The 12,941-nt window shown below is 39.5% G+C and overlaps 1 protein-coding gene across 4 annotated transcripts in view; it reads right to left on the bottom strand.

Moving 5' to 3' along the window:
* ARHGAP18 (Rho GTPase activating protein 18) overlaps window positions 1-12,941 on the bottom strand; it is a 90,871-nt gene that overhangs the window by 23,267 nt on the left and 54,663 nt on the right. For all 4 annotated transcript variants that reach the window (XM_038177097.2, XM_038177096.2, XM_072036018.1 and 1 more), the window contains exons 3-5: window positions 10,970-11,205; window positions 8,598-8,670; window positions 1,701-1,870 (exon numbers count right to left, since the gene is read on the bottom strand). In XM_038177097.2, the coding sequence (XP_038033025.2) occupies window positions 1,701-1,870; window positions 8,598-8,670; window positions 10,970-11,205 (479 nt within the window). The remainder of the gene's footprint in view (window positions 1-1,700; window positions 1,871-8,597; window positions 8,671-10,969; window positions 11,206-12,941) is intronic.

Raw genomic sequence — 12,941 nt, 5'->3', positions numbered from 1 at the left:
CAATTGGGATAGAAATCCCTCTGCGCTTATCCACACAAAATAACACATTTGACTGCCACAGAATAAAGGGCTTCCCTTATTCTGTGGGAAATTGCAGAAAGGGGAACTGCAATAATAGATAATTTCTATTGCAATAAATACTCAGAAGCAGTAGTCACACACTAATGTAAATAACTGAGTTCAGACGGGGGGGCGGAGGGAGAACTGGATGGAGAGCAAAAATGAGAGGGGGAGAGAGAGAGAGAGATCTATGAGTTTCCTAGCTCATAGAACTTTTTTAACTCCATCCTTCACCAGCATCCTTCCAAGTAAGACAGCTGCCTATGCCTGACATTAGCAGATGCATGACTCAAAGCAGGAACGTTGACAAGCCTTCCTCTCCACTTGGAAAGCAAAAACATTGTACTGCAGAATGATTTTCTCATCCTGTACAGACCCAGTGATAGCACAGATGAATTGGTAGCTATGGTACATGGCTACAATGGTACATACTTAAACTGTACATAAATATAATTTACAAATTGTAGATATGTAGTCAGCCTCCTGCCTTAATGTTTCATTGATTTTCACAAAGGCCAGGTCAGATGGGCCTTTAGCAACCTGGTCTAGTGGAAGAGGGATTGAAAATCCCATGGCAGAGGGATTGAAACTGGATGATCTTTAAGGTCCCTTCCAGCCCACACCATTCTGTGAGTCTATGACTATATGTAGTCCATGACTGTATGTAGTACACACATATATATATGTATACAGAAGTAAACTAGACTGTAGTTCTCACTTCCTTGTTACAGAAACGAGACTCAAACAATTCAGAACCCATTTCTAAATAGTCACCAGTGTCTGGTTTATAATGTTTAAACTAGGATACAAGGGGTAATTACTACTCAAAGAACTGCATATATCTTTATCTAAATTAAGTGTTTGAAGAACTGTGAAACATTATTACTTCAGTCACTACATTTACTCATATGTGTTTGGATACGCTGTTAGACAAAAGAGATGTTTTTTGCAGGAGTCACTAGTTTACAGGTCACATGTAACTTCATGCTCATGAACTGTCAGGCAAAGAGACGTCCATAAAGAAATGCCTGAAGATCACTGACAGAACACCTTGGAGGATCTTCCCTAGTATCTATTTTGATTCTTTCTGAATGAGCCTTTTGTTTGAGGTGGGAAGTAAAACAGCATGAAGTAATCCTTAGGTTCCCGCCACTTCACTTAAGACTTCTATAGACCATTCTGCTCTTCAGTTTCATCCCTTACCTATCTGCATTGGATAACTACACAACATTTCCACAAGCATTCACTAATCCTTTTCAGAAGATAATAAATATTACTACTACAGAGATAAAGCATCTCACCTCAGATAGATGAAGGGTCTGTAAACAAATGAACTAAGGACAGAGTTTGTGTGCCACTAAGCCACTATTCCAGCTTAATATTACAAGTCAATTACTGTGTACACATAAAGTGGGTTTTCCTAGAACAACAATGACATAAATAGGCATAAAAGTTGTAATTTCCATGTTGTTGAGAATACTGCTCCCAAAAATGAGTTATCTTGAGAAGGTTTATCCCCATAGAGCTCCATCCAACAATATGCTTTTAAACCTACTTCACCCAGTATCAGATAAATATCATCCAACCAATACCACCAACTAGTGAAAACAAACAATGAGAGCAATAAATAGGAAACGTACCAGGGGAAGAGTGTCACCACCTCCACCTTTGCACATTTTGCCTACTGAGCTGTCTTTGGTATTAGCTGCCTGTTCTGCAAAGGGTATCTCCAAATTTAAGTCAGTTTCTGAAAATGGCATGTCTTGAGGTGGGGTCTTCTGCTCATTAGTTCCAACACTGAACTTAGGACCTGAAAACAAAGTAGAAAAAAAAATAATCAACAGCAGCAGGGTTGAGCATCACTCATGAGTAAGCATTTTAAAACATGGAAATTAATCCTGTGCAAGGGATAAACTTTCTAGTTACAAACATGCTTCTGCATTTTTTTCCAGCTGAAAATTTGGCTTCTTACAAGGTTCCATCTCTTAAAGTTTTTTTTTCTAGAATAATTCTGCCAAAGCATGGAGTATTCTCATATTTTTCTATTATGAAAAGATTAAGAAATCTACCTCAAATAAACAGCAGATTAGCAGGATCTTCCAGAGCCAAATGGCTCTGGCATCAGAAGTTTCTTGCCATCGCTTTCCAGCCTCAAACACTGCAATATCATGCAAACAATACAGCTTTTTTTGTTTTGTTTTTTTTTCTGCTGTCACAATTTCAGAAGCAAAACACCATGTTTATTCTACAATCCAAAATGTTAACATCACAAAATCACAGAATGTTTGAGGTGGGAAAGGAACCTCTGGAGGTCATCTGGTCCAAACCCCTGCTCAAACATAGTCACCTAGAGCCACTTGCGCAAGACCATCTTTTGAAGATCTCCAGGGAGGGAGATTCCACAGCTTCTCTGGTGAACCTGTGACATTGATGATATTTAGACAGAACCTCCTGTGTTCCAGTTTGTGCCTGCCACCTCTTGGCAATGAGCAGTGCTCAAAAGAGCACGGCTCTGTTCTCTTTGTATCTTCCCTTCAGTTATTCATAAACGTTTATAAAATCCCACTGAGCTTTCTCCTCTTGAGGCTAACCAGTCCCAGCTCTCTCAGCCCTTCCTCATAGGAGAGGCACTTCAGACCCTTCCCCATCTTCATGGTCCTTCATTGGACTCTCTCCAGTATGTCCAAGTCCCTCTTGTACTGGGAAGCCCAAAACTGGACACAATACTCCAGGTGTGGCCTCGCCTGTGCTAAACAGAAGAGTAAAAGGTTACCTCCCTTGACCTGCTGGCAACACTCCTCCTAATGCAGCCCAGGATACCATTAGTCTTCTTTGACACAAGAGCAAATTACTGGCTCATGTTTCAGGTTGGTGTCCACGAAGACCCTCAGGTCCCTTTCTGCAGAGCTGCTTTCCTGCTTGGTGGCACCCAGCATATCCTGGCGCCTGGCGTTGTTCCTCCCCAGTTGCTGGACTTTGCATTTTCCCTTACTGAACTTCATGAGGTTCCTGCCAGCACATTTCTCCAGTCTGCCAAGGCCACTCTGCATGGCAGCATGTTCCTCTGGTGTAACAGCCACTCCCCCCAGTTTTGTGTCACCTGCAAACTTGCTAAGGGTACACTCATCCAGATTACTACTGAAGGTGTTACATGGGACTGGAGTATTGACCCCTGGAGTCAACTGATTCCTGCTATTAACTGAGTCCCAACTAGATCTTGTGCCACTGCCCACCACCTGTTCTGCAAACAGATCCCTGGGCCTAGCCATTCAGCCCGTTTCCAATCCACCCTATCCACTTATCCATCCCATGCATCTGCAAGTAACATCTGGGAATAGTGGACACTACACAGATCACACTGCTGTCCTGACATTCCTGTCCTCACCTCAGTCTGAAGAGTCTAGGTTCCTCAAATCTGTCTTGACATGCTTCATGATACAGGGAAGGAGTAAGTACAGAACAAACACCTTACTTCTCTTTCTTTGTTCTTTATACACCAGTTAAACACTAGAAAAATCTGGAATATTTTTTGTTTAAAAAAAAAAAAAGGAAAAAGGAAAAAGAAAAAAAAAAACAGAAGGTAAAATCCGGAGAGGCAGTTCTGCTTTTAGAAAAAGAAGTGTACTTCTACACATGAAATCAACTATAGATTTTCAGTCCAAAGTTAAAAGATATTGGGAAAGAAGCAAAAGGGAAATTATATTGTAAATAGTTTAGTAACGCAGCACCAAAGATGACTTAGCCAGATAAAGATTCTGATCTCTCCAGCATTACTTGTGATGTAGTATTTCTTAAAGGATATAGCCCAGATTAAGTTATTCCTACAATACATTCCAAATACCTTGATGTATTTGTGTTTGAATTCAAATTTCCTAAAGCCAGAGCAAATATAAGCAAATTAATACTGCTAGTTTCAACGGGACCATCATTCCACCTCTAACTCCTACCCACAGGAGACTGCAGTCTATTCAAAGATAACATGCAATAAGCACAGAAAAAGTGGGAGGAAAACAGACATGAGTTGAGGAGAACCATCAGCAGTGAACATGCTTTTGTATATGAATATGGTATAACATAACAAACTAATTTCTTTACACCACTGTGGGAAATTTTTGCATGGCCTGGAATAACCATGCTAAACAAGGCCAGAAAATCTCCCAGAGAATAGTTACAGCTGCAGCAACATTTGACCTTGAAGCAGGGGAAAGGCTGTGGTTGGGCTGATTAAGGGAGAAGGCATCAGGGAAGTGCTGCCCTACATTGATACTTCCACGCGCCTGATAAAAAGCTGAGCTGCAAACGTACAACCCAAATAACATATACATTTAACACACACACACACAAAAAAAAAAAAGCAACTTGATTTTTTCTTCTGAACTGTATCTCTGTCTAACTGAAAGACAACACATAAGACAAGACTAGTCACTGCTGTGCTTTAGTGAATTTACCTCCATCTGCTAGGGCAAAACTCAGGGGTTCTGATAGACAGGCAAATGGCTGAAGCCACCAATAGCCACTACCCAGCAGGGCACAATGTTTAATGCAGCCACTCCCACTTCAATTTAATTGATCTGGAGCTAATACAGTTCCAGAAAGACGAGAGGTGGATTTGAGTTAAGGTGTTTGACTCTACTTACAGCCAAGCAATATTGCAATATTGTAAGAAACAGAATAAAACACTTCCGAAATGAACGTGTTGTGGATTTCCAGTTTCTCTTTTCACAGTGGCATCTGTTCACTCTCACTGAGAGAGTGAAAAGAAAGACTCCTGAGGCATACACTGCAGATTAAGCTGATCCTGAAACTAGAGCCGCTGCTTTCAGTAAACAGATATGTGAGACCTCAGGAACCAAACATATCCAAGGTCAAACTCTTCTCTGGCTTCGATCTCTGGCTTCCATGTCCGTATACCTATGTATATCATGTAAGTTGTTTAATGCAGCTGAACTGAAGGAAAACAGTTCACTGTCACCCCAAGACTTCTACCAAGCTATTGTTGCCTGTACATGACCTACACACTTCCTACCAGCATGGGACAGATCTGATGTTAACAAACAATAAAGCAGTAGCTCCTGTTTCAGACCTCTGGTCATACTAGGCACTGTCTAAAGCAGATGTCTTGGTAATGATGTGTACATTTTAAAAGTCTGACTGCTTCTGTTGCAGGGAGTTTCCTCTTTATTGTATAGCCTTGTTCCCGTTGTTGTGCATTTATTAACTAGGAAGCAGCTGTAAGAGGAAGCAGCTTCAGTGTTGTGTCAACCTGCCAACTGCATGCAGTATTTCATGAAAAATACAAATGTGATACAGAAAACATAAATATTGTCTATGAGGATGTGGTGGCCATATTTTAAATTAGCCCTATACTCTTTCCCCAGTTCAAAGTGCTATTTTAAAGATCCCATACATTGAAGGGAATTCTTCAGGAGTGGGCTGGGGAGTTGGGCTTGGGGTTTCTTTTTAATGGGACATGAAAATATTAGAAGTGCCAACCTTGTTATTTCCTTGTTTTGCTAGAGAATGCTAGAGTATAGAGTAGCCATTAAGCTACACTCATAGATCGTAATTGATAATTGGAAATGTAGAATGGTTGTTGTGTTTTTTTAACTGACAAAACATCTATTTATAATGCTAATTCATAACTGACTTTTAAATAGAGAATATATGTTTGCAATCTTTTCACTAGCACTCTATCACTCCAGCAATATATATTCTTTAGCATGTAAAATGAAAAGCAGAAACAAACTCATTTAAAAAATACAACCATATTTCAGTCTTTTTTCGTATCAAGAAGCAAGTATTACAGCTCTTTTCCCTCATGTTACACCTACTACATTAAATTCTTTCATCCATTTGCCACATCATTAAGCTTTGAGGTTGCCCTTATACAGAGGTTTTATCTAACATTCTTCCCTTGCAGCTAACCCACTGCATTTAGGACAATTAAGAGTCCCACAGTAAACTGACTTTTGCTGTTCCCCTATTTAAGCTAATGAGTATTTAGCTTTACATCTGTTTATTCTTTGCTTTTTATTTCTTGAGATGTTTCAGCTACGTGGATATTTATTCCTTTTCACAAGCACCCAAAGAGAATTGTATTTTTTCTTTTGTAGATGTTGAACATATTGCTAGCTTTTCAGGACCTCATTGAGTGTTGTGGATTGTTAAGATGATAACATATTTTGTCAGCTTATTACACAATTCTAGATTATTTTTTTTTCTTGTAGATATTTCTTGTACCTACAGGAAACAAAGAAACATCAGAGCTAATAAGTAAGGGTCCTTCCAAAAAAACTCAAATATGCATCTATTAACAGAAGAAGCACAGGAACTTTTATTAAACCACTGCACTTGATCAGGATCAGGCAGAAAAGAATGAAAACATAATGGTTTTGTACTATCCTCTGAGTCTGCTTACATTATTCAGACAACAAACAAGGTGTGTCAGACAGGCAAGAAAGGAGGAATGAGCACAGGTTCACACAACTCATGTACACTCAGCCTGGCAGAAGCACTTGAGAATGCTGCACTCAAGTACTAAATTAGAAGCAGAGTCACACCTTTGGAGAAGTGCCAAAGAGCCTTCATTCACTCCAGCAGTTTTAAGAAATCCAACAAAATCTCCATTTAAGCTCTGTCTTATGTCTGAGATGGTGGTCACATTTTTCAGGTGAAACTGGTAGTACTTCTTTGTTAAAGGGGGTTTCCATTTTAATATAATGCCTTTGGATTTAGATTTCATAAATATTTAGTATCTCTGAAATATAAAGCACTGTTTACCTTTTGCCTTAAATTCATTCACTGTTTGTATAACACTAATTAGCCCATCATTCTGGAGGAAAGATCACAGCACAGCAGTGAAACAGGTGCAGTGCTTTTAGCACTACTAAACTTCGATGTTTTTTTCTTCCTGCTCTAATCTTGGGAGCAGAGCCCACTTTAGCATGTTGACAGGAGCAGAAGTGTATCAGGATGGAAGAAGGCTGCATTTGCCATCCACATCACAATCTGTGCTGTGAAGAGATAGCATATGGGATTTGCCTTTCAGAATTTCCCATTTCTGCAGGGTTCATCAGGGCCACTGGAAAAAAAGAACCAGATGTGATAAAAATTCTGTAATAATTGCTTGGTAATTTTCCAGCTCTGAGTCCTACAGTGCAGCTTATTGACACAAGCACCAGGCATCTCTTCCTTCCCTTCTGCTGAACCAGCAGCCTGGCAGTCTTCCCAGGTTTTGTCTTTTTTTTTTTTTTTACAGTTCTTATTCCAGTGAGGTTTGCTGAGAGTGAGGAAGGGAAAGATTAACAACACTTCTGAACACGCACAGTTTTAGTGATATTTAGAGCTTTTTTATATTCATCTCTCCCAATTCAGCTTCTAAGCATATCTTGTATTGTTTGTTACTGTGTGTTTTTTTGTTTGTTTTTTTAAGTTTAATCCTAAAGCAATTATTTTTCTTCCAGAAAACTACAGGTCAGTATTCTAAAAGTGGAGCACAAGTTTATTTGGTGGCTTAATTACAGATAAGTAACTTGTATTAGGTAACTAGATCTACCTGCCTGACTATTTAAGGAGATTAGGGTCCCGTATGATACCTACATGTACATGCTATCCAGTCTCCCAGAAGAAGGAGCGGGAAAAAAAGACATATAAACAATGCAGAAAAGCAATTAAGTATCTTAAAGCTTAAATGGCTGCCAGCTAATGTGTTGGTTATTACAGTGACACGTATATATATAGCAATATAGTGCTACCCCAACGCAAAGATGAGGGTAAGATACAGGGCAACATTCTTATATTTTTTTTGTATTGCCACTGAAGAACAGCACAAAGCTTTGTCAAAGTCTTTCATCAAAATTCATACTCTTAAAACAGGAACTATGGATTCAGCCAAGGACTTCTGCTATGCTCTGTCCTACATGGCAGTGAGAGGGAGGGGGAAGTTCTGCAGGTCTTCCATGGGTAATGCACTGCTCATGCATAATCACATGCTGTTGAACCAACCCAGTCCTACACACACAGAATGCTAATTCCTTTACATTTTCCTTAAAAAGGTAAGCAGCTTTTTTCTTCTGTTTTTCCTTCATTTTGAGCTGCAGACGTACAGCCAGTTCTCGCCTTTATTGTATATTTATAGTCCATTTGTTTTTGCTCTCTTGTATGCACTGATGAGCTTATGTATAATAGTGCTTCATTTCCTGTACTGTACAGTAGAGATAAACCAGAAGGGACAAATTAAGGATCAGGAAAGACCTAAGCATAAGCTATGGGAGGAGAATTCTCCCAGATGACTTCATTATAAGATGATCACTGGTAAAAAACAAGGTTTCCCAGATGGCTCAAAAGACACAACCTACAGCCACACTTAAAAACTTTATAAGTGCACAACAGCACAGGCTAGACCAGGATTTCTCATATGAATTTCATTTTACTTTGCTGAAAATTTACTTGAAATACGGACCTATGTAGTAGATCGTGAAATTGAAAGACTACGAACAGAAGAGGAAAAAATCCACAAGATTTCTGTCTGGCATTACCTTTTGTTTCATCCTGTGTTCCACTTCTGTTTTCAGTTGTTCTTACAGCTGAGGGTTCATTTTCATCACAGACCTAAGAAAGGAACAATAAATATAAATATGCATGCCTATAAAAACGAGATAAGAGGTTGCAGAAATTCCACTGACTCTCTGCAGGATTAAAACACATACTCCTGCAATCCAAGAATATGCAGAAGCACATCTGTATGTTTCAGTTGAAATCCTTTTGACAATGTCTAAGGGGATCTGAAATCTAGGTAATTAAGACAGTGGTAATTAAGTCCTTTCTCCCTCCTCCTAAAATGATAAGTGGGTATAAGAAGACTTAATTTTCCAGTGTTGCAAGGGATAAGAACATGTAGTCTTTGACCTGAAGCCACAGTTTGCTGGAAAGGCAATATGACTGCTCAGAAAATTATTACTGTTCCATGTACCAGTAGCAGTAGACTGGGAAACACACAAATAAGCAGACTGGGAAACTGTAAAGGAACCAAAAGTCTAGCTTCTCTTTGGCAGGAACACATCAGGAAATAGCAGAAACATCACAATACTGCCTATTGTTTTACCTTTCCTCCTGCCTTCCCCCAGGTGAAGGGAGGTTGCAGGATTTTCAGAGACTATTATTAAACTGGAATGACTAAACTGGAATGACAGCTGTAGGTGGCTTCAGTCCTTTTTTTTGTTATAAAGCTTTTTAATGATGGGAGAGAGATAAAGTTCTGAAACAAGTTACCTAGAGAGGTTGTACAAAGTATCTCACTACAGGCTTTCTGTGACAGATTAGATAAACAAGGACAAGCAATGATTTCAGAATAATTACCTTGCTTTGAAGAAAGGAATGCAGTATAGGTTTGAGGGTCTAGATTTATATTATTTTATTGCAGTTAGAGAGAGAGGTTTAGAAGGATTTTATATTTTATTTTTAACTTATTTCTATATTTAATCAATATCCTGACCTATTGTGTACATCTTACATGGCTACAATCATCTGTCTGCTTACATTACTTCTCTGATATCATCAGTATCAAAACACGTAGTTTAAAAGAAACAGAAGTCTACAGAACACTGTAACATATGATTTTGAGACATTACAGTATGTAGTTTAAAAAGGAACATGAGTATTTCTTGTACTTGACTGAAATAACATACTTGAAAGGGAAATTATACTGCTTTAAGCTATGTGATGTTTTACCTAAATTGCTCTTTTATTTGATCTTGTAATTTTTAGATGTAGTCAATTCCAAAACAGATCCTGGAAATCTTTTATGGAGTTACTATCTCTTCTGTAACCATATGCAAAGCAGAATAGCTAAAGGGAAGTTTTGCCTCCAGAATACACATTTGAGCTTACCACTACCCCACTACCATTTCACCTCTGCTGAATTTGAAAAGAGCTGCCCAAGGAGAGGAAGCAGTTGCGGGAGGGAGGAAATGAACTCCTCTCTGAATCCACCATGCTTCCCCTGCCACATGGCAGCAGCAGGAGAAAGAAGGAGGGATGGGGCTAGGATCTGGTAAACTAGTGGTGTACTGCTATCCAGCCCGTTTCTCCTAGCAGCTGAAGATCCAGTTGCTTTGGGGGGGAGTAGAGAGGACAGACATGCTTCTCTGCAGAAGAGGAATTCTAATTATAGTCTCTGTTTCCCTCCTTCCCCTTTCATGCATGAGGAAGAAGAGCTCCTCTGTTCATTACACCACAAGAGGAAACGAGTCTCTTCAGGACCTGTCAGAGCAGCTCACCACATGCAGTTTAATGACATAGGGGGGCCCTGGGAGTCAGTATAGGGGTCTAGCCCCCAAAATAATAAGCATAACCACCTAGCCAAAAAAAAAAAAAAAGAGGCAGTTAGATTGGTGTCACTTTATTTCCTCTTAAAAAAAAAATAAATAGAAGAAAAAGGAAAAAAAAATAAAAGAAGAAAAAGAAACAAGCAAACAAGTACACCAGTAAATATAAGCCATATCATTCCCTATATGGCAGACCGCTCAGAATGACTGTAGGCATTACCACCTAAAGTGTAGGCTTTTGTTTGTTCTTTGGGTGTTTGTTGTCATGATTTTTGTGACTGGGTTAAAACTAAATCCAAGAAGTTTCATGACCACAGAGTTGTTTTATCCATTCCCTTTGAGAAACAAAAGACCAACATACATACTCATTTCTACGTACTAAAATTGCTTAATGCAATGTCAACTCTGGACCAATGCTATCCCCATAATTGCAGTAAGAATTTCCCTTGAAAACTGGTAAAAAGTTGCACATAAATCTTCTGGAAATAGCCCTTTTGTGTCTGTCTCCCTCTCCTCTCCTCCCACCCCTACTTGTCCCTATCTCCTATCTGTAAGCATCAAAGAAATGACAGCCAGGAACTTACTTTTTCCTTTGGGTCGCTTTGTAGCCTGAAGATATCTCTGACATCAGGAATCTGATGGTGTTTGTTCTTTTTCCTCAAGGTTTGTGTGACAGTCTCTACTCGCTTTTCTACTGCTGCTTTCTGGGTTCGGGTCAATGTGGACAGGACCACCATGCTTTCTTGGGAATCACCCGTGCTCTCACCAAACAGATTGGACAGACCTGCTTCCTTCAACCATTCTTCTTCCAGTTCTCCCTCTGAGCCAGGCAAAGGGAAAAGAGCATAAATGTTGGCTTTCCAGTATTGTTAAACACAGCAGATTATGATGACGTGATGTAACTACTGCAGTTCACAGAGAAAGGTCCACAAGAATACACAATACAGGACAATTCTTTACACTATCATGACCTGGAAAAAAGCTGTTGTTTGTAAATTGCTTCAAAAGAGTTAACATATCATATCAAGGCTTTTAAAATGGTTAATCCAATACAGATTGCTATGGGACAATTTTTGTCATAACTGACAGCACTTCTATTAAATTATATACCATTTTACAAATGTTACCTAGATACAAATGTGTATGGGAAAGCCTGAAAGCTTCTGATCATTGCTGCTTCATTGATTTTTAGTTCAAACCTCAATCTTTTTAGCTCCTTTACTGACATGGTTCTGCCCAGTTTTCTCAATACATTAATCCTACATCTCTCCACTAGCTCAATTTAATGAAGGACAAACCAGGTTACAGGAGTCACCTTAATGCTATTTTTTAATCAGTTCTTACAACATGCTCTCCAGACTGCTGACAGCCTATAAAATGATTGTTGCTTTAGTCTTACAGCTGGTAAGGCAACCTTCCTTGACAGATCACTGCACATGAAGGAGAAAAAAGCCACTAAATACAGTCACTTATGGCAAAACTTCCACTTCTGAAATAAGTATGTCTCTAATAATACCTTTTTAAAAAAAAAAAAATATCGCCACTAATTTCTGTCAGTAGCAGTCTAGTTTGTGCTGAATGCCAACCACCCTCTCAAACTTTCAAGCAACATTTCAATCTATAAGCTATCTAAAAGTGCTCCTAAGCAGGCCCGTCAACTTCACTATTGACTGTAGTTTCCCTCAGTGCCCAGTATACATGTATGTCCCAGGGGGTATATGAGTATTAACAGTGTTCAGAAAACAGATACAAAATTTTAAGTATGAATTTTGCAATGGCTGTGCCACCAAATCCTGACTCTCTAACAAAACTCTCACAGATTTTGGTATTAGGGCTAAGAAAGGAGGTCTATGCCTATTCTCCACAGCAGACCTGAGCAAGGCATACCTTGTCTCTCCCCTGCCTTGCCTTTGCACGGCTGTGTCTCGAGCCCCCTGCCTGTCCAGCCTGTGGGCCAGATGCAGTGTCTCACACATTCAGGAGCACTCGTTCAAATGAGGTGCTACACATAAGGCAGGGTGTGCAGCACAGCAACATCTGTTCAAGCTCATCAACTCAGCTGAGCTGAGTTTGGCTTCATGCTTGGGCTTCGTGCCAGTGCTGCCAGATTCAGCAGCTGGAGCTGGAGGTAACCAGGGGAAGAAGGCTATATATAAGTAAAAAGGAAATGGTGGGTTTGGGAGTGCAGAGCCTGAAGGCACATCAGCATCACTGAGCTGGAGTAAGAAAAGAGACTCATGCAATGCAGAACAAGCTCTGCTGGAGCCATACAAAAATGCTAAGCTCACCATTTTAATTTATTGAGTCTGTGGGCCTCTTGTAAGAATCAGAGGGGCAGATACTGCAGTTTTTTAAAAAAAATCTCTTTGAGAGAAGAGTGGAATTAAGGATGTTACTTCTCTCTTGTCTGATATGACCACACAAAAAAAAAAAAGGGAAATTGCTCAACTTATTCTAAGATCATGCCCTCAGGAATGATGCTTCAGAGACACAAAACCAATACAACTGAACAGATAAAAAAGTTTAGAAGTTACTCACTAAACTTGAGCAGTTAAT

The sequence above is a fragment of the Anas platyrhynchos genome, chromosome 3, assembly GCF_047663525.1.
Source record: "Anas platyrhynchos isolate ZD024472 breed Pekin duck chromosome 3, IASCAAS_PekinDuck_T2T, whole genome shotgun sequence".
Classification (NCBI taxonomy): Eukaryota; Metazoa; Chordata; class Aves; order Anseriformes; family Anatidae; genus Anas; species Anas platyrhynchos.
This window is presented reverse-complemented; position numbering and strand designations above follow the sequence as displayed.